General features: G+C 41.8%; 1 protein-coding gene across 1 annotated transcript; it reads right to left on the reverse strand.

The window, feature by feature from the left end:
• Window positions 1–86: 86 nt before the first annotated feature.
• Window positions 87–22332, reverse strand: LOC139538485 (serine/threonine-protein kinase tousled-like 1-B). The gene is made up of 22 exons (XM_071340575.1): window positions 21983–22332; window positions 9142–9263; window positions 7817–7888; window positions 6326–6364; window positions 5968–6043; window positions 5836–5879; window positions 5462–5557; window positions 5172–5258; window positions 4985–5077; window positions 4590–4700; window positions 4325–4461; window positions 3901–4089; window positions 3736–3802; window positions 3238–3335; window positions 2870–2951; window positions 2686–2777; window positions 2337–2426; window positions 2078–2247; window positions 1843–1978; window positions 1622–1733; window positions 1428–1535; window positions 87–1131 (listed from the first exon to the last, which is right to left on the reverse strand). The coding sequence occupies exons 2-22, from the start codon at window positions 9256–9258 to the stop codon at window positions 961–963; spliced, it is 2187 nt and encodes a 728-aa protein (XP_071196676.1). The 5' UTR covers window positions 9259–9263; window positions 21983–22332; the 3' UTR covers window positions 87–960.
• Between the last annotated feature and the right edge of the window lie 682 nt (window positions 22333–23014).

The following is a 23014-nucleotide window of genomic DNA, read 5'->3' on the forward strand; positions in this document are numbered from 1 at the left end:
TCAATAATGAAGCCCTTATCCATCAAGGGAACAGCGGAGTGCTTCTCCCACCAACGTCTCCAAAAGAAGTCACTCGTATGACATGCTGTGATTTCCTGGTATTTATTATCATAGTCATCATTTATTCTTTTTATAGAACTGTACAATTGTACCCAAAGTGGATCATACAGCCCTTTAAAAAGTAACATCAAAAGCAGCAAAATGAAGACTCCAGGACATAAATGTACAAGGGAAATTGTTAAACCATGGTACAGCTGCAATTCAAAATCTTCTGTACAGCAAATATACATTTACTCTTGAAGGAATTAATTAAAATCATCCTGCATATTATTCTGTACATTGCCATTTGTCTACATTTGGTTATTTTGTGCATTCAACATTAGTATGCTGCCTGGGCCTAAATGACAATAATGCCACTTGTATGCTAAAATTACATTCTCATAGCTAATTGTACAACTCAAATTAAAACCTAACACTTTCGCTGAAAACAAAAAACAAACAGCCAAATTGACGGTGAAAAAGGAAACTCTTCGCAGCTAAAGCATTTGCACCCTTGCAAGAGGATGTTAACGATTCTAAAACGGTCGGCTGCCAGTTATCCCTAAGGCCCTATAAGGCTTCCACCAGCAAAACAAACTCAAGTGTCCAGTCACATTTCTTCAAGGTACTTTGTCTGTAGCAGTGCTCTATTCAACCTTTACAAGGTCATTCACTTATGTTCTTTAAACATCCTTTCATTAGTCTTTAGAAAACACCCATTTGAAACTCAGCACAGTCCAGGTGAAGGCCAAACTCCACACCATTCAGTCTGCAGTGTCTATGGCCAACGGACCGGACCCCCTGTTGTCCTTCCATACACCGCTAGTTGGCATGTAGCTCCTCTCCCCCACGCACGGTCCTGTGGGGGATCTGCAGGCGTGGGGCAGCCATGCAGTAATTCAGTCAGTCCAGGACCAGCCCTCAGTATGAAATGATGCTGGAGGCGGCAGGGCCTGAGCCACCGGCACCCATCTGCAGGTTCCCTGAAGAGTTGGACCTCCTCATGTGAGGAAGCAGGTAGGAATCCCTTCCCAGCTGGTGAACATCAAACCGGTCCTCCTTCCTGTATGCCAGGCAGCGCCTTATAAAGGCCTTGGGGAATAAAAGGCAACATCGTTCAAAACACGGGCACTGAGAACCAATTAAAATTATTAAACAGAGCATTATGTTGAGTATGCTGGTGATCATAACTGCTATGGCTGGACAGAAATGCATCTCAAAAGGGGCTGTGATGTCTGTACTTTACGGTGAATACCAGAGGTCTCGACAAAAGCAACGCCAAATACAGGAATTGATCATAAAACAATGCAAAACTATTATAAAGACGATGAAGTAGAAGTGACAATTGCAGTCAGATGGTAATATTCAGAACTCAAATGATCCCTCACCTTTGCTTCATTACTGGCAACAGGCTTGACAGGAAACTGAACTTCGGTTGCATTAAGTATTGTGTTCTCCTGCAGGATATCCTGCTGAGACTGATTGTGGCCGAACGGCTGAAAGAGAAATAAGGCTCAGCATCAACTTATTTTCACGACACTCATTTTGGTAAATCAATAAGACCAGTTCTTTAAAAACGTACTTTTCTTCCATACAAACACTGGAAAAAGATGACACCCACAGACCACACGTCCACCTTGTTGGAAATCTTTGGAGGTTCTTTGCCAACAACAAAACACTCCGGAGGCAAGTACCTTTGAGAAAACAAAAACTAAATGGTATCTGCCCACATGTCAAGCATCATATCACCCAAATCATGTGCTGGTCCCATGACACAGATGTGTATGCGGTGACACTTCTTACCAGTAGGTCCCTGCTCCTTGTGATGTCAGGTCCATGCCATCTGCACCATAGCTGTCATCGTCCATGATTTTGGACAAACCGAAGTCTGTGATTTTGATTTCCCCACACGCTGTGCCATCAACAAGCAGGATGTTACCTTGAAATTGGAACAGAACAAATTAGTACATTGCATCAGAAATAATTGGAGCCCTCCCAGTATGGGATATCATTCCGGTGTGTGCGAGCGTTCGTTCACCCGGCTTGAGGTCATAGTGGATGATGGGGGGCTTGATTTCGTTCAGGTATCGGAGCGCATTCACAATCTGCATGACGATGGAGCGGGCCTCCTTCTCCGACATCAGCTTGTGCTGCTTCAAGTAGAAGTCCAGGTCATTGCCTTCACAGTATTCCAAAACTGTGCAAAACCTTTGGGGGCATCGTAAAATGAGCAATGTGTAAACGGCAGTGACGAGACACATATATACAAGTCAGTACAATAAGCAAGGTTAACTTACGTGTCTGTGTCCAGTGAGAAGTAGTCATACAGCTTGACGATTCTGGGGTGGTCCAGCTGCTTGTGTATTCTGTACTCCCGACAGGCATGTCTGCAACAAGGTGAGCAGTGTTACCATGGGCAACCAACTGAATGACACCAGGCAGTAGGAGCACAGCGAGGTGGAGGTATGACTGAATAACCCAGATATTAAGCGGATGGAGTAGAACAATAAGCTTAAAGCCGATGCATTACAGTAAATATATATATATTTTTTAAACTGTCCGTTGATTCATAAAACTGACTCGATTCCGCCACAGTGTTGAAGAATAAGAACAGAGAAAATGGCAACGATTTAATGTGGAACATACTTGTGATAATTCTCCTTTTTCTCCTCTCTCCAGTTCTTGTTGAGCTGATGAATTTTCACAGCAGCATAGCGTTGCTCAATCAAGTCAAACGCCTATAACAGAAAGGTTCTGGACTGGTCCACTCAAACAAAGACTTGTAGATGCAAACTGACAACATGAATACACAGGTCAAATATAAACTCACCTTGTAAACTTCACTAAAGCCTCCTCTTCCCAGAAGATGTAACAGTAGATATCTCTCGTTCAAAGTCGGATGGTCTTTGAATCTTTAAAAAAAACAAGGTCAGAATCTCATTAGGAATGAACTTGATGGTAGGACTTTCACCAACTCAAAAACAACTAATGCCTAGAAAGAGGGACCTTGTTATTGAAATGCTAGTCAGGGGCGAAAAAAACAGGCTCATTTTACATCGAGTGGCTGAATGGAAAACACGGACATTGAAAATGACTTGTGACAAGCACCATGACTGCCTCTCCAGTGTCTAACTGAACAATCTTTGTCAGCAGGAGCCCCTGTGCGTATTCCCTGACGTCACAGAGTGTCAGACTCACTGTGAACTGTCCTCGTTATTTATTCTCTTAAGTTCCCGAATGTGAAGGTTCCGCACTCTCTCCAGACGCTCCAGCTCCACCTGGATTTCTGCTTCTTCCTATTAATGATTCACACACAAACATACAGAGGAACATCAGAGAACTCACTACAAGAACTCACTACAAGGAGAGGGGAGCTCATCAAAACTCACTTCTATGCCTCGGCTGACGTGCCTTGTATTAAATATTAACGGTTGACTTGGTAGCAAGTCTGTCTCTAGGGCAAACCCTCTTGATGCTTATTCACAGGGGAAACAATTGAATTAACTATAGGTTGAGGGAAAATTTTCCAGGGAAAATGTTCACAGAATCTAAGCAGAGTGAAACTGTTAGTGGTTCTACATCAGTGAACAGTGTCAGGATGTCTAATCACGATTGAATCGACTTGAACAATGCGACACATTAAACAAAAAAAAGCTCAGCTCGTGTTGCCTAGATCTGCCAGGTTGGCACACTGACCTTTTTGAGATGCCCGAGTCGTAGTTTGTAGATCTCTTCCTGCTCGTGATACTCAGCTAGAGTCAACCTTTGGAATGAACCAACAAAAGATAATGAGAAATGAAAGCAACAGTATCTAGCATACTGGTGTGCTTAGCCAAAGGTAGAGAGGACAAGGGCACTCACAGCTGAGGTAGGCTGGGCTTCAGAAATGGATCATTCTCCGCTCCATTCACTGCCTTGGTTTTGCGTTGCTTTGGCTCAGAGTTTGTGGTTGGTGCTTGGGAGTTGCTGGACGATGGGGGTTTCCTTTTGGCTAGGAGTTTTCGCTGCTTCTCGATATCCTCCCTCTGTTGGTTTATCCACTCTTGCTGTCTGCAGATAAAGATGTTCTATGTAATCAATACCATTTCTGCCAAGCCTGCGTTTTACCCTGGATAAGCCTTTAGAATAAGAGGAAAATGACACACTCCAGTACAAATTCTACAAACGTTTCTTCCATACCTGAACTTTGTTGAAAGAGAAAGACGTGTAGCTCGATACATTTCTCAACTGTGATATGGTTAAGTTGACTTGAGACAACTTTGACACGGAGACCAAGATACTCAACTTGACTAGATTTTGGAAGGCAAAGCCATCGGTCCACTGCTCTGTGAAAGAGGCTCCATGTCGCACAGTGGTAAAATGGCCTAACCGTAGTCTGTCCTGCATACTCTTTTCCCGGCACGCCTGCTTCTCCTGGGTGCTCTAGGCAACAAACAATGACAGACGTCACTGAGTACTCATACCACTGCACTCATACAGACTTGTCACAATGTAAAAAAATAAATAAAAGATAGCCTCAGAGATTCCGCCTTGAAACGAAAGGGAAGTACCTTTTCAATGAGCAACTTCTTGCTCATGGTGATGCATTTATTTAAGCGTTCTTTGTACTTTTCTAGTAATTTCTGTTGTTCGTCTATCTGTCTCCTGAGATCGCAGTTCGCCTATGGAGAAGAAACAAATCAGGTTCATCATATTACAACCCTAGTAAAACCAAAGCCCCCTTAACACTCCTACCGTAGAAATAAGAACGTCGCAGCCAACTTCCCTAGCATTGAATAACACATTTTTTGTACGCACTTTAAGTCTACGTGCAGCACGGCAAGCCTTTTTAATTGATCCGTGTGTTCAGCGGTGTCACAGTAATACATCACTGATACTTCAACTCAATGAGGGAGTTAGGAATGTTCTGCTGACGTGTTCTGTCCATTAGCCATATTTCCCTTACTCTAAGCAAATCATCAATTCTGCCTTCTTTTTTCTCAAGGTCCAGGTTCTTGTTCATCTCCAGAGCAGCCAACTTGAGCCCCGTCAGCTCAGTCTGCAATTAAAAACAAATAAACAATGAGTTAAGAATTTATTCGCAACACACAATCCAAAGTGCTGAACACGCATACTCTAGTGGTCATTCTCACCTGCACACATTTGATTGCTAACTGCTTTGGATGCATCACGTGTTCCCCAAAAGACTGACTCGTAGGCGATGAGCTGTTTTGCCTAATCTGAAACCCAAGGGACAACAATTGTTAGCGTATCTAAATGGTACCGTCAATTTCTTGGAAACATTGACTGTTAAAATAAATAAATAGATATATATTTTTATTAAATGTCCCATTCTGGCTTGGACAAGGCTACTATGCTTTCTTCATACGTTTATAAAGCCAACAAACGATAAAGGAATTGAAGTGGATATGGGGTTACTTACACTGGAACACTGCACAGAGTGGGAATGTGAGTTCTGAGGTGAGCGGATCACAGAGGGGAGACCTGTCACAGGACTGGACCCGTTCCCTCCATGGAACTGGAGAGAGAGAGACCACCAGTGTGAGTGACATCATTGCCCGCCACTTGGCAACAACATTGGCACAGAAAGCTTCCTTTATGTCCGGTTTTGTTCATTTCAGAGCTGGCCTGTGTGTGAAATGGATCACATCACGGCTTCATTGATATTCTCTAAAAACAGAAAACCTCTCTGCTGAACATCAAATGTGGTGCTCCACGACACAGGGACTTAGCCCGGGTCACTCACGATAAGAGTATCATTTCAATTTTCACCCCCCCCAAAAAAGAATAACTTACATCAAAATAATCACTAATTTTGTGTCCTCGCACAATAGACTTCCCTGTGAGAGAGAAAATACAATTAGCATTGACTTTCAGACATCGATGACTGTATCTGGAGTACAACAGAAACAGCTTGAGGGAAGTTACCTTGGCTGTTCTCCGACTGGGTGTCAGGTTTCCTCTTTCTTCCTCTGGACGATTCAGAGTGTTTCTTTTCAGGAGTCTGTAAAGGACAAACTGTTTCACCAATGACCACTATCTGGTCGGTTGTACAAGTACAGTCATTTTGATTCCTTGAAATGTCCAGATTGGGATTTAAAATGTCTGTGTTTGAAAAACAAAAGCATAGTGAATACACTGTAGCAGCAACACATCAATCCCAAGTCTACAGCCTGCTAAGGATTACTGAATGTAGGTGAACTGACCGACCAATGCTGCCTGCCGCCTAGTAGCTGAAAAGTGACGGGGAACATAGCCTAGTATTCCAAATACAATGAGCACCTACCGAGTATGCAGGAGAGCTCCCCCTTTTCACGTCTGAGCTCTGCAAACAGAAAAAAGGCAGGAGGGGTACAGAGAATGAGTTCAACGTAAAACCAAAATGCATAATTAATCGAGCTCATAATTAGCCTGTTCTGAAAAGAGATCAATTGTAATGGAAAGCTTTAATAAGGTAGTTGTGCAAACTTCCAGTGGGGAGAGGATGCTTATTTATGGCCGATGTAGCCCCCCGTTGGAAGTTTTGAGCCACAGGCTGTGAGAAATAGAGGGAAAGCAACTACAGCCGGTAACTAGCCTTTTCTAATGTCTGATTCAAATCAGTTTATGAGCTAAACATAAGAAAACAAGGTAATCGCCCAACAAAGCAAGGAATCAGCTAAAATCAACCATTTATTGAATCAACGACCTCTAAGATAGAGGATGAGGATTATTTCTGGACCCCAACAAAAAAAAAAGCATTACAATGGTTAAACTGCAAAAACACAAACCAAATCGAAGTCTAACATGAGGAGCCCATTTCAACAGGGCACAGGAATCCTTGTGATAATTCTACAAAACAAGATTTTGTAGGCCCCAGAACCAGGACAGAGCCTTGTGCAGGGAATCTGCTGACAGGCGGTGGTCTGACAGTTTCACCAGTGCATCATTAGGGAGGGTGTGACGTATGGGGGCCGGGGGAGGGGGGGGCATCTGTTTGGGTGATATCTGTGCAGATTCATCATGTCTGCGGCAGAAAAGGCCAGAGAGGTTTTATTCTGCCTCCTCCTCGATCATGCTCGCACACAGGCCTCCATCAGTGACTTATTACACCACCCGATGAACTAGACGGGAGGGGAGCAGACAATCACCCGCACAGTCAGGTTGCTAATATACGTGCAGACTCCACATTGCAGAGGTTCAGGCTTCTTAGGTTAACCCTACAGTCAGCGATGTTGGGAGTCCACCCCACACAAGATTTGCGACACTGCTGCCCCTACAAATTGGAGGCCATTTGTGTTTAACCTTCATTAGCGAGCTGTGCTGCCAAAACACAGGAGAACAGCGTGGAGGGAGGCTAAGCATGCAGGATGATGACGCCCGTGATCAGGCTGCCCTGGCAGGGTCTGGCACAAACCGTGTTTGTACAGAGATGTGAGAGCGCGTGGCATTATGCGTCACAAGAACAGTTAAATTACAGCAAGATTACGCACATTTTTATTCTCTCTAGCGCCCTCTTAGGTTGCGTCTGACGTTCTCACCAGCGACAAGGAGGATAACAGGGCCCAGCTCCTCTCCCCTTCACTCACTCTCCGTGTGATCTCCCTGCTCACACCACCAGCCCACTTCCAATCAAAACATAGGTCTGAGCCAAACAAGATGGAACGCCAAAGACTAAAACAAATCCAGAAAAGCCGTGGACACCAGTTATACTTTCTGACAGCCCGTTCAAAATAAAATGCACATTCACATCCATTTTTCACTAAAATCTTTAAGAACATCATGTTAATAAACATACCTCTGACTCCTTGTCACTGGAGGACCCCAGGCTTCCAAAACTTTGATTTGAACATTCATTGTTTGTCAGGGCCTGAAATCAAAACAAAAGTTCATTAGAATATTCTATTTAAACGTCATTGAAGAGAATACGACGGTACACCCAACCGGCCTTATAACCACATATCACGTGTAACCACGCCAGCCCCGGACCTCCACATCTGACTTCTTCACCAGCGGGATCGTCTGAGACCAGCCACCCAGGCAGCTGGTTAAACTGTGGGTTTGCACAAGCGAATAATTTCTGCACAAACTGCCAGAATCCGCCTCAGGGAAGCTCATCTGCGTGCTCGTCGTCCTCACCGGGGTCTTAACCTGACTGCAGTTCGGCGTCGTAACCGACATCAGTGGGCAAATGCTCACCTTAGATGACCACTGGCACGCTGGAAAAGTGTGCTCTTTACGGATGAACGGCGATTTCAACTGTACCGGGCAGATGGCAGACAGTGTATGGGGTCGTGTGAGTGAGCGGTTTACGGATGTCAACGTTGTGAACAGAGTGCCCCATGGTGGCAGTGGGGTTATGGTATGGTCAGGCATAAGCTACAGACAACGAACACAATTGCATTTAAAATCAATGGCAATTCTAATGCAGACATACAGCGATGATATCCTGAGGCCCATTGTCGTTCCATTCATCCGCTGCCATCACCTCATGTTTCAGCATGATAATGCACGGCCCCATGTCGCAAGGATCTGTACATGAATACTAGAAGCTGAAAAGGTCCCTGTGCTAGAGGCATCACTACAGACCCTGGTTCGATTCCAGGTTGCATGACAACCGGCCGTGATTGAGAGTCCCATAGGGCGACACACAATTGGCCCAGTGTCGTTAGGGTTTGGGCGGATTAAGAATTTGTTCTAAACTGACTTGCCTAGTTAAATAAAATCAACTTTATGCAAAGGAGATGTGTCGCGCTGCATGAGGCAAATCGTGTTCACACCAGACACGGACTGGTTCTGTTCCACGACTCCACTTTTTTTTTTTTTTTTAAGGTATCTGTTTAACAGAAGAATATCTGTATTCCCAGTTATGTGAAATCCATAGATTAGGGCCTAATGGATTTATTTCAATTGACTAATTTCCTTATATGAACTGTAACTCACTAAAATGTTTGAAATTGCTGCATTTATATTTTTGTTCAGTATGTATATATAAAAAGTGGAATCATATGTTTTGGAGTGGCGGCAACAGCGTCGCAATGGCGGGCCACGGCAGCTAAATTAATATAGGGGAAACAGTGTATGAGGACCGGGGGGGGGGGGGGTTGACGCACGCTCACTCACTTTGGTTCCCCCGCTGGTGCTGCCAGTGCTGCCCCCGGTGCTGCCACTGACACCGCCCATGAATCGAGCCTCCAGCAGCTCTTGTCTCCGGGGGTCCAGGCTGTGCAGCTCCTCCATGGTGCCTGAAAGAGAGGAGCAACACCTCAGAACCTGCACACTATCATGTAAACCACTTATTGCCTACTCGTGTTGCATGGTTTACCGAAACATCGGTACTTTTGTTATAAAAATTAGAGTAGCGTTTTTTGTTTTATGTTCGGTACTTCTGTCAAAAGTGTCTCACATGATTGAAAGGATCAAGTCCATCAGCACAGCCCCTTTATAGGGTGAAGAGCAAAGATCCTGCTCCACTTATTCATTGCTAGAGCCACCTGGGCTGCTCCCCACTCATGTAGAGGTTGAAACTGTTCATTACTGTTCGCAAAACAACATCCAAAATAGGCTAGAACACTTCTGCAATGAAGATGATACCGGTAGCTTCCAGCTTTAAATTGTAGGCCAACTTACCCTGCTAGCTTCCAGCTGAATGAATTCACTACTCTAGTAGTTTATGATAATATACAAACCATAATGCTAAATATGCTGATTTCAAAGCTGACTGTCATCAAAAACATAATTCATTTACTTAGTCTCGCTTGCCTCCAAGCTGAACTCTCCCTGTGAATGACTTCATTACTTTCTTAGAGACAGCGCACACTTTTAGAAAAGAGATTGCTTCTTTTATGCAAATGTTGTTGATCAGTACAATAAAATAATGTTCTCCTAGCAGCCAATTAAATAATTCCTAAATGGAAAGGATTGTTTGTCATCTGTAGCCCCATGAAATCAGCTAACAAGCTCAGTAACTCAACGCATGCACACACTCCTACTGAATAATATGCATTCACCTGTATTGTGAATAGACCTAGAACTGGAGATTTACCATTCAAATAAATGATAACCATGTTGTTTTGCAGTTAGATTGTTTTTACCAAAGTCAAATTGATTGTATAATTTATTCATTAACACATACATGGCTCTTATTTTTTTTTAAAGACGTACATATGTTCACATGGAATGATTTTAAACTCAAAAGATGGCAAACGATTGAACAGAGCAGTAGCTGAGTTTCTGTCAGGGTCAAGTGCCATTCTGTGACTTTGGCTGGTACTCCTTTTTTGTTGTTGTGGTATCGCGCATCGTGATACTAAACCTGGTATCGAAGTAAAAATTCTGGTATCGTGACAACATTAACTCATCCAACGCTGCAGATGAGATCTGACTGCATCATGATCACCCATCCCATACATCATTACAGCTTGAACCAAGTTGTGTCCCCCAGCCGCCACCACTCCCACCTCTGAACCAGGTCAGTTCAGTTTCATAGCTGTACAACAAGACTCAGAGGAACATGGCACCTCTCCATGACATGAGTGATATATGCCTTGAGAAAGGGCTTAGTCCTGACACAATATGTAGCTGAGTTCAGCCTGCAGTCTAACACCAGATAACGGGATTTAAATAAATAAAGATGGGTATCCATTATACTAGGAGTTACAGGGTAGGTACTGTTTGGAGTAGCACAGCATTTAAATCAACCTTAGCAATAGGGTCTTCGTCCTTGATTTGTGGAAACAGGAGTCTCTTAAAAAAATTGCTCAATCAATGAGAGAAGACTTGAAATAGACAAGATGGCAGCGTACACATTGTTGGACTACTTTAATAACGGAGCAAATTCTAAATTGAAACGGACACCCTGCAACTGGACATTTTACGAGACTCCTGTTTCCATGAATCGTGGACGACGACAGTAAATTACCAAGCTGTGTCAAACAGTACCTAACCTGTAACTCCCAATATAATGGACACAATTATATTTCTTTAGTAAAATCACATGTTACAATCTGTAAGCAATTCTATCTTCATGCAGCCTACTAGTCAGTATACTTGCGTCTAGCCACTGTATTCCTTTATACAAAAGGAAAACCAGACTGTCCGTCTTGTATTTATTTTTTTCATGACAAAAATTAGAAACTACTGAAAAATACACCATTATCTGAAAACTACTTCATTTGTTGAGTTTAGTGGATTTGCTCTGAAGCTCTGGCCAGAAAAACCGAGATCGGGTATACAGCTCATTTAACAAGGCAAGTCAGCTTCTGCCTGGCACAAAGTCTTAACTGCAAGGTAATAATGCGATTGACTTAGAACCCTGAAGGCCTTCAGAATAAGCCTGATAATTAGTCCTGGGGGATACTCTGATCATGTAAGGCGGCAGATAATCTGTTAAAACAAGGCATTACCACAGAGCTATCCATTTAGCTCAAACTAAAATAAGGGAGTGAGTGACAAAGCAAAACAAATGAGGATTGTTCCCTCGTCACACACAAAAGAACAGCTGAAAGCAAATTCTGAAACATTTAATAGGCTAAATGTTTGATTACTTCACATCTGAACAGAGCAGGGGAGACATTTCCTACATTTATACTCCTCAAGATAACATTATATTAACACAGAAATATTTGACATGGCTTAATCCTGGTACATGCCTGACGAGTGTTAGAGGCAAACCAAACATGGCGCTCTAAAGCTATATGGGGCTCCCTAGTTGCGCAGAGGTCTAAGGAACTGCATATCAGTGCTAGAGGCGTCACTACAGAAACCCTGGCTCGAATCCAGGCTGTATCACAACCGGTTATGATTGAGAGTCCCATAGGGCGGCGCAAAATTGGCCCAGCGTTGTCCGGGTCTGGCTGTCAGTGTAAATAAGAATTTGTTCTTAACTGACTTGCCTAGTTAAATAAAAGTTACATTTAGTAGAGTTGATAATAGCCTAGACCAGTGGTTCACAAACTAAATCCACTCAGGCCTCCCATCATTGGGGAACATTCTGCAGTTATAAAGCAAATTTCTTGCAATTCTACACATTTTGCCATGTGATATCGGAGGACCTTAAACATTCCAACAAAATCAATGGGCTACAAAACCTAGCAAAAACAATGTTAGCTGACATGGGCTTGTTGAGCTGGACATTACTGACAAGTTATAAATACAGTTGAAGTCAGAAGTTTACATACACTTGTGTTGGAGCCATTAAAACTCGTTTTTCAACCACTCCACAAATTTCTTGTTAACAAACTATAGTTTTGGTAAGTCTGTTTGGACATCTACTTCGTGCATGACAAGTCATTTTTCCCACAATTGTTGTTTAGACAGATTATTTCACTGTATCATAATTCCAGTGGGTCAGAAGTTTACATACACTAAGTTGACTGTTCCTTTAAACAGCTTGGAAAATTCCAGAAAATGATGTAATGGCGTTAGAAGCTTCTGATTGACTCAAATTATGTCAATTAGCCTAACTCAGTGCCTCCTTGCTTGACATCATGGGAAAAATCAAAAGAAATCAGCCAAGACCTCAGAAATGTTTTTGTAGATCTCCACAAGTCTGATTCATCGTTGGGAGCAATTTCCAAACACCTGAAGGTACCACGTTCATCTGTACAAACAATAGTACGCAAGTACAAACACCATGGGACCACGCAGCCGTCATACCGCTCAGGAAGGAGATGCATGTCTCCTAGAGATGAACGTACTTTGGTGCGAAGTGCAAATCAATCCCGGAATAATAGCAAACGACCTTGTGAAGATGCTGGAGAAAACAGGTACAAAATTATCTATATCCACAGTAAAACGAGAACTATATCGACATAACCTGAAAGGCCGCTCTACAAGGAAGAAGCCACTGCTCCAAAACCGCCATAAAAAAAGCCAGACTACGGGTTGCAACTGCACATGGGGACAAATATTTTACTTTTTGGAGAAATGTCCTCTGGTCTGATGAAACAAAAATAGAACTGTTTGGCCATAATGACCATCGTTATGTTTGGAGGAAAAAGGGGGAGGCTTGCAAGCCGAAGAACACCATCCCAACCGTGAAGCACTGGTGGGGGTGCATGCTGCAGGAGGGACTGGTGCACTTCATAAAATAGATAGCATCATGAGGCAGGAAAATGATGTGGATATATTGAAGCAACATCAAGACATCAGTCAGGAAGTTAAAGCTTGGTCACAAATGGGTCTTCCAAATGGACAATGACCCCAAGTATACTTCCAAAGTTGTGGCAAAATGGTTTAAGGACAACAAAGTCAAGGTATTGGAGTGGCCATCACAAAGCCCTAACCTCAATCCTATAGAAAATGTATGGGCAGAACTGAAAAAGCGTGTGCGAGCAAGGAGGCCTACAAACCCGACTCAGTTACAACAGCTCTGTCAGGAGGAACGGGCCAAAATTCACCCAATTTAAAATGTGGGAAGCTTGTGGAAGGCTACCTGAAACATTTGACCCAAGTTAAACAATTTAAAAGGCAATGCTACCAAATACTAATTGAGTGCATGTAAACTTCTGACCCACTGGGAATGTAATGAAAGAAATAAAAGCTGAAATAATTCTCTCAACTATTTTTCTGACATTTCACATTCTTAAAATAAAGTGGTGATCCTAACTGACCTAAAACAGGGAAGTTTTACTAGGATTAAATGTCAGGAATTGTGAAAAACTGAGTTTAAATGCATTTGGCTAAGGTGTATGTAAACTTCTGACTTCAACTGTAGCTCTAAGGTCTACAATGACTGACATTACAAAAGGAAAACTGCTGATACCCTACCCAATTTCAAAGGTTACACCTTATGCATTCTACTATTAACACTTTCAAGAATAAGTTGAAAGCCTCCGAGTTCCCCCCCAAAATATTTAAAAATAATTTAAAAAACAGGCCTAGGCAATATCTTCATTATTTCACATGTAAACAAGCACACAGTATTAGGCCTACAGCCGCAAAATCAGGATTTCAACTACTAGGCTGGATCCTAAACAGTCCAATCCTCTTCTCAATCTCCCTCAAGCCTGAGGGCCTCTGGGAGACAGCTCAGCTAAGGGAATTCTACAAGCTACAGCCTCAGAGCAGACTCCGTGGGGTCTACTTTACTGACATGGCCTCGCTCTAATATGCGCTCTATTTTGCATCTACAAACGGCTATGAGGTCTCATAAGATCTGTTCAGTCAGTGCATCATGTCTGCCGCACCACTTCCACTGTCAAGAGTCAGACCATTGATAATGCCAGAGAGACACTGATTTTGAATAAACCTCATTGAATCCAGACATTAGAATGGAATTCAAAAATGTATTTAACTTATTAGAACATTAATTTGCCCAAGTTAATCATAAGACATGAACAAAATGTATCAGTGGTTGTATTTTCCCTGCAACTTTCTGAAAATGCCCTTGTCGGTGTGTGCAGAATGATGTCAGGATTACTTTCATCAATCCAGTGGCAACTCCGCAATCACATGAGAGCTACAGATAAATCACTAACCCAACAATGTCTCTTGATGGTGCGCACCTGCATTAAAGGGCAACTACACCCAAAACTTTTTTTGACCTTTTTCCCCCCCAGACCTTAAAAGAGGTTTCCTGATGTGGTGTAAGCATTGTTGTGGACTAAGAAAAGCAACAAAATGTGATGTTCTATTAACAAAGTCAGATTTTGCCAGCGAAAACCTGAAAACTGGGAAAACTAAACAGAATTTTGGGAAAAACTGAATCAGGCAAAAAAAGATTTTAGGGCAATACAAATGCAATGTTTGTCAAAAGTGGGTCTACATTTCAGTTTCAAAAGGGTGCTCGGGTACTGCCATAAATGTTCTGAATTCGACTCAACTATCCAGTAAAGTTGAAGACTCAGTGGAGGAAATGCCCAAATAAAAGCCAATGCCCTGTCTTTCCTGTGTCCAGTACCAGAACATTACAAGCCACTCTACTCTGGCCAGTACGACCCATGGTGGTTTCCCACCAGCTTGTGGTTTACAGCACCCACAGACAAGACGACAGATCCTCCACCTTGTCTAACATGAGCTTGGAGAACAATGCAGGCCTGTCTCCAAGACAATTCCCACAAGCGCAGTGGGCCGAAGGGACCTGGGGCTGGCTGTTTTACTTGGCTTTCACAAACACCACCAAAGTATCAGAGCTGGAACAGAGAACAAACATGTATATCAAATTATTCTCTGGCAGTTCTCTCTTAAAATCAACACCCTTACATCAACCTAGCAATTTGACTACAACATAGGTTTGTTCTGAAAAAATGTATTCAAGAGCTAGACTGCCTAAGATTAGACCAGATATCACTCATTAGTGCTACAGTCTTCATTTGTTCCCTGTATTGGCATCACATAATCCACAAGAACAATCTGACTACTCATCGTTCAAATCTACTCTCCTGCAAAACAAATTCTAATTTCACGAGAAACGGACCACTCCAGCTAATTTTTCCAAAATGTCCAAAGCAAAAAAAATAAAGCTTGCCAGCCACCTTCTTATTGCAAGAGGGATAGCCTAATCAGCTAGATCAAGTGAAAAAGAGAAACTATACCGAACAAAAATATGAAAGATTACTGAGTTACAGTTAAGTAAATCAGTCAATTTAAATGAATTCATTAGGCCCTAATCTATGGATTTCACATGGGGGTGCAGGGGTGCAGCCATGGGTGGGCCTGGGCCCACCCATTGGGGAGCCAGGCCCAGCCGTTCAGACTGAGTTTTTCTTCACAAAGGGCTACTTTTGTTCAGTGTATAAACCACGCTAACATGCTGACCAGACTGGACACGTCGCGTGCGCGAGCGCCGCAAAATAAATTTTGAAATCCATGTTACTCAATTATTGCGCGCGCCAACGAAGTGCTAAAATAGAACTCATTCCTATTTCTGACGCAGATCGCACTGCAAGTCCTGCCTCTCCCATCTCCCATCGGTTTATAGAAGCAGGTACCCACGTGCCATCTCCTCATTGGTTATACCCACGTGGGTGATAGAAAGACAAACTGTTTTGCCGGTAGTCGTGGTAATACAATGAAAGTTTAGATGCGATCACCATATAATTTAAACGATGAAAAGGCCTGGAAGGAGGAGAGATGACTAGAAACGATTCGGTTGGCCGTTTTATGTGTGGATTAATTGTCGGAGTAGAGATCCTTGTGCATTTCAGGTAAAATAACAACTCAATGTTTATATCCCAGGACAAATTAGCTAGCAACAGCAAGCTAGCTAAATAGGACAAATTAACGTTAGCTAGCAAGTGCAAGCTAACCAGCTAAATTACCATACATGTTTAATGCTTTTCAACCTGTCCCCAAATGAATGTCATTGGTTCAGAGTTTGTTTTGATATTTTAACCTGCGTGTCGTGATCACGTTTGGTGTGGGGAGGGCAAAATAAATGTATGCACGATGGCGCACGCGCGCAGCCGGTTTGGGCAAGGTGTTAGGCATAAAATAGGCCAAGTAAAAAATTATAACTAATCTATAGCCTAGTTCAAAGCCCATTTAGGCTACTATTCTATGATGTCAACTCGGGATGCAAATTTCTGTCAATTTTGCTTCTGTCTAACTGACCCTCTAACTGGTCAACAAACGGTTACTGTTTGGATTTTTATTTATTTATTGTGTGACCAACAGAAAATAGCATCAGAGACCTATATATAATGAGATGTTATGTTTCCGCCCTAACAATGCCAGTCGTCCCAAGGCGGGAAGGCAGTCGACAAGCGTAGGCCCAAAATAAGCCCATAGAAACGACTTGAGCATACTTGACAGATTTTGGCAAGAGTGAAACCTCTTGCTTTGCCTCTTCCTCTCTGATACTACAGATGCATACAAGGACTGGACATTTTTTATTAAGAGCTTAGTGGATACATGCAACAATAGCAAGCTTATCGTCTTACAGTTCAAAAGGCTGTAGCCTGTTATTGAACACGCAACTCCTATAATGAAGCAGCTAATAAAACGCAATTTTCAAACATTTGCCAAAATGCAATTTGCGGAAAACACCGCTCTAAACCTAATGCGAGCAGTTGTGACAGAGATTAAAATCTCCTTTAGAAATGTAGAAAGAGGGGGAATCTAATAGCAACAACTATGATGGGTTACTAATATGACTAGGATTGTGCTTCTGGACAATGAAAGAAAATTGATATGAAAACCAATAGAACAGGAGAGAAATGCTGGTTAATGGCATGAGGAAGTCTTTATAAAATAATTGCATCCACGTTTCTACAAATGGATTTTCACAAGGCAAGACATGCCTCATTTGAAGTAAAACGTGCAGGTTTTACTGCCTCAAGCTCACATTGCAAAGCAGTGGGTGACTCGCTGATAGTCAACGGTAGGCAGAATACAGCCTATACATCTGAATGGCAAATGGGAGGCACTCTTAAATTACGAGTTGAGAAATAAAAATAGCGCCTTTTAAATCGTGGCCACCAAAGTTTAATACGAGATTGCATTTAGAATGGTTATTTGTTGCCCAATGACTGGACTTACAAAAGTAGGTTTCACTCCAGTAGCCTACAGACTTGAGCCACTCTTGAACGGTCTGACAGGTGGTAGGCTTTTCCACTCCTCAAACTAGGCTCTGTATGCAGTGCGCGTGTGATAAATAAGATGCATGACGACATAATGAAAATACACACGAGCCATTTTAATACAACACAATTATGCTAATGACCCTATAGACCAATAAGCATGACTGGTCAAATTTATTTTTGGCAGCTAACCGATTAACATCCCTAATGTCAACTAGCCTACTGTAGATTAGTTTGCTGTTCATCTGCATAGTCTGGTGGGTGCTGCAACACCAGATGGAGGTAGTCTAACTGGCAGGGAATGCAAAACAGGCGAAAGAAAGAAAAAAGAGACAACACCCTGGAGACACAAAGGATCAGGTACCACAGCAGGTTCCGTGGCACCCAAGATGGATGCCACTTTAGCTCATTTGTGGAGTAGAGGTTAAATAAAATGTGGTGCTCTGGGGTCCTAGGGAATCTACGTACAAACCAAGGAAGATGCAGTGCAACACAATGCTATGCATCTCCAATTAGAAACATGCATTTGATTTAATATAAATTGTATGCAACAGCTGCCCAAGTGGAACTTGCATTATGTAGACTATGGTATTTAGCATTTTTCAGTGATAATGTAATCATAAGCGGCAGTTATGCATGGCAATTTGCTTCCTTATCCCTTATTGCACTCAAATGACTTTACATACATTCTTTCCTTACCTTGAAAGTAGCCTATTCTATGGGCTAGAGAGACTCAGCCATATTGCTAGAAGGCTAGTGATGACTAGGCCTACAGCTATATAGAGTATTCTATTTATTTTCATCATTCATCAATAACATCATTCATCAAGTGGAAAAGTAGAAAGAACATAAAATGGAAAACCAGCCATGATTTACCACATTCAACCTAACGAAAACAAGCGAGTGTGGCGCGAGGAAACCTCTCCCTCAGTTCCCTGGTGTCCACATCACTAAGGACCTATCATGTTCTAAACACACCAACACAGTCATGAAGAGGGCACAACAATGCCTGTTCCCCCTCAGGAGGCTGAAAAGATTTGGCATGGGACCTCAGATCCTGGAAAAAAAGTTCTACAGCTGCACCAGAGAGCAACCTGACTGACGCCACACAAACACATTCCTTCACACACACGCTGCTGCTGCTACTCTGTTTATTATCTAGTCACTGTTCCCCTACATACATACATACATACACACATTACCTTGACTAACCCTAACCCTGCATGAAAATCCCTGGTATATAGCTTCTTTATTCTTTTTTTGTGTTACTATTTTTCCTTTTAGGTCATTTAGCAAATTGTTCTTAAAAATAAAATAAAAAGATTTACTCTGCATTGTTGCTTAAGGGCTCATAAGTATTTCACAGTAAGTGAAAAGTGAGTTTTTTTACTTTTATTTAACTAGGCAAGTCAGTTAAGAACAAATTCTTATTTTCAATGACGGCCTAGGAACAGTGCCTTGTTCAGGGGCAGAACGACATATTTTTACCTTGTCAGCTCGGGGATTCGTGATGTAGAGTGCTGTAATTTTATAGCTTGCCAGTAGATATTTCAGTACATCATGAAGTAACTTGAGAAATGTCATGTAACAGAGTAAATAATGCTCAACTTAATAATGCTCACTGCCAAATGTCATTATCCACCTCAGATTGCTTAATGATTTTAGGATTGAAATGAAGACAGGTGCTATAGAACACTTTTTAAACTGTTCTGAACCATTGGGGACCCATTGAATGTGCAGATTTGTCAGGAAATTAGCTTTAAATTAACAGCCATTTCCCCCTCAGCTCCATGACAAAATGTGCAGAACTGCAGGAAAATAGCCCACCCCAGAAAAAAAATCTAATAAATCTTGAGAAACACTGCCATATAAAATGTCTTCCGCATTACAATACTTTGACAACCCCATCACCCGTTTCAGAATATAGTCTGTTGCACTAGACTGACTAGAGCAGGGTTTCCCAAACTCGGTCATGCCCCCCGGGTGTGCACGTTTTGGTTTTATCCCTAGCACTACACAGCAGGTTCAAATAATAAAAGCTTCATGATGAGTTTGTTATTCGAGTCAGCTGCGTAGTGCTAGGGGAAAAAACAAAACATGCATCCGCATAAAAACAATATATACATTTTCCCACCCGAGAAGTTTTCCCATCAAATTGACCTGTTGCGGATGAAAGGCTGTTCGTGATGACCAAGTGGACATGAAAATAACTGTGGTTAAATTCTCATGAACTGAATAAAGAATACAAGTTATTAAATGGGTTTCCATTACATTTCCAACTCTACTGTTCAAAATTTGCGTTACGTCACTAATGTGCCCACTCTGGTCTTGGCACGTGCACACTAGCCAACAGATTGCAGATACAGTGCGGTTAGGCTGGCCTACAGGAGATAACTATGGACAAAAGAGTGAGATTTTTATTTGTCAAATGCCGGCCAAGAATCGATCATGTCTCCAGAACCCCCGATATTTATTAGAAAGCAGAATCAATCACCACGTACGTGCACTTTCACCTTGTGAAGTTCATTTACCTTATTGTATGTGTAGCCTAACAAACTACATGGTTTCCCCGAGTCGTAGTCGAGAACCACACACCATATTGTCGCGCGACTTCAAATTTACTTCTACATGGTTATTATATCAATATGTGCACAAAAAGGCTTAATTCATTTTACCGACAAAAACATTGCACGTATTTTGTTTTGTCAACATTTCTTAAGTCTGATGACCTTTTTTTATACGACATGTACTTTACTAACATAAAAATGTTGGATGAAAACCTGGTTATAGTTATAATTTGTACACCGCAGATTGACCGCAAGTATCCCAAACAGAATCATTTCAAACCTTGATAACTTTGGGATATTATTTAATATGCCTCTATTTATGCATAGAACAGCTTTCCTAAATTAAAATTACTTTGAAATAATTTCTGAGTGATTTTACAGTCATGTCCAAGATTGTATTTTTATTTAATTATTTTGCTCAGAAGATGTAAATATTTTAGGAATTTGACCATCAATGTCTAGAAATCTGTGCATCACTGCTGAAACAGAACATTTGCTTTAAATATGTACTGTTACCTGGTACAAACAAAGATGGGTGGGTATAATTTGTGGAAAGTTCTAACAGGAATCTGTTCACAAAACTTGGTAAAGTAACAAGGAAACCAACAAACGCGGCATACAAAGTAGCATGATCAATTCACCTAGCTAACTAGCCACCGAATAGGCATCAACTCAGCACGTAGTTTATTCTTAATGTTTGTCCATAGGGTACCAGAGTGAGGAGATACATTTTTTGGAATAAACGTGATGAGTGAAAAACGTCATTAAATAGCCCAATCCCTACCCGGTATCTTATTCTGCTGCTTTACAACCTTTTATGCGTTGTTTGTTAGCAACCTTGTTATTTACGACGTTTTTGGAACAGATTCCTGTTGGAACGTTCCAGAAATTATACCCACTCATGCAAAGACCATCACAAAGACTTGAGTTGTCATGCAGGACATTTAGGCTGATTACTTGTCTAAAATAATACACTACCCTATTAAACTATTGCCACCGTCCTGTCCACACAAACAATTGAATGTGCATGCTGTACTCTCATTAGCACATGGATACTTGTACTGTCATTAGCACATGGATACTTGAGTCACTTATACAGTTGTTGATAGTCAATGAGTGCAAAACAATTGATTGCAAACACCAGTTTCTGAATCTAATATGATCCATTGCACAGTAGGTTTTCATGCCAAGTGTACTTAGCTGGTTACTGCAATATAAAAATATGCCATCCCAACTTAATGTAAAAAAAAAGGCGAGGGTCGCCAGACACCATTATCGATAAGAGTAAATAATTCTAGTTAACTACTGTATGCATGTACATATATATTCATGTTGTACACAGAAACCCATAAATCTCGCAATACTGAATCCATGGGTTCTCCATGTCACGTCTCTGTTTTAAATCAGACATCTTAGCTTGTTAGCTAGCAAATGCAACATTTAACAATCGATACAGGTAATAGTTAACGTTGTCCTTGTAGCCGGTAGAGACAGTTAGTTAGTAGTAGCTAGCTAACGTTAACTGGATAGCAAATTCTGTATCGGAAACTTGCTAGCCAGTAAGGCAAGTAGCTAGCACGCTCGCTACTCCACCTCAGCATGTCAATAATTGAACTTATATTGCGAGCAAAGTACCAGTAGTTTAAAGTACTGTGCTTAACATTGACCAATTAGCTAGTTTGCCTCATATATTTGCGGTCAGAACCCCACCAGCTAGTACTGTAGTGGCTAGCTAACGTTAGCAGGCTGCTGCCCATCATGGCTTCGGTGTAACTCAAGACGCAATTCATTTCAAGACGATTCTTAGCACGTACCACGAAACGACTCACAAAACATGTAACAAATACTTTTCCTTACAATATTATTTTACAGTACCTGCCTTGGCCTTCACCACTGCCGTGATATGTTGCTGAGAAAGCAACCCCTGTGTTGTCGGGGACGTGGAGAGCTAGGACCAAGATGGCGTCCCCTCCAAACTTCCAATGTTACTTTGGACACTCATCAAGCTACTTTTTGAAACGACAAAGCAAACACCGCTGTCAGTGGCAGTACAATCTCGTGATTTTTGAAACCTTGCAATGTTTAGACATTTACCCCAGCTGCACCGGTAACCTCACAAAATGTTGGAATTTAACATTTTGGACATAACCTCCTCACACCTCTGCAGTGCGTCTGGAAGTGCCCTGTGCTGTTGTACCTTACTTCAAGCGTCACGCATCGTGTGCAAACATTATCGCGAGGTTCATGCACCCAGGAAAAATGCCACTGGTGAAAAAGCCATCAAAAATATGCGTGAAAGAGAACATCGTAACTGACATACAGTGCATGGAAGCCCGTTCCCGCCACCCACCAAAATAATTATGACTAGGAGTTAGTAAGTCGGTAATGAGAAGTCATAATCAAGATATAGTAAGTCATTATTATTTTTATTTTTTTATTTTTAATTTCACCTTTATTTAACCAGGTAGGCTAGTTGAGAACAAGTTCTCATTTGCAACTGCGACCTGGCCAAGATAAAGCATAGCAGTGTGAACAGACAACAACATAGAGTTAAACATGGAGTAAACAATAAACAAGTCAATAACATGGTAGAAAAAAAGAGAATCTATATACAATGTGTGCAAAAGGCATGAGGAGGTAGGCAATAAATCGAATAATTACAATTTAGCAGATTAACACTGGAGTGATAAATCATCAGATGATCATGTGCAAGTAGAAATATTGGTGTGCAAAAGAGCAGAAAAGTAAATAAATAAAAGCAGTATGGGGGGTGAGGTAGGTAAATTGGGTGGGCTATATACCGATGGACTATGTACAGCTGCAGCGATCGGTTAGCTGCTCGGATAGCAGATGTTTAAAGTTGTTGAGGGAGATAAAAGTCTCCAACTTCAGAGATTTTTGCAATTC

This window comes from Salvelinus alpinus, chromosome 14 (assembly GCF_045679555.1).
Source record: "Salvelinus alpinus chromosome 14, SLU_Salpinus.1, whole genome shotgun sequence".
Taxonomy (NCBI): Eukaryota; Metazoa; Chordata; class Actinopteri; order Salmoniformes; family Salmonidae; genus Salvelinus; species Salvelinus alpinus.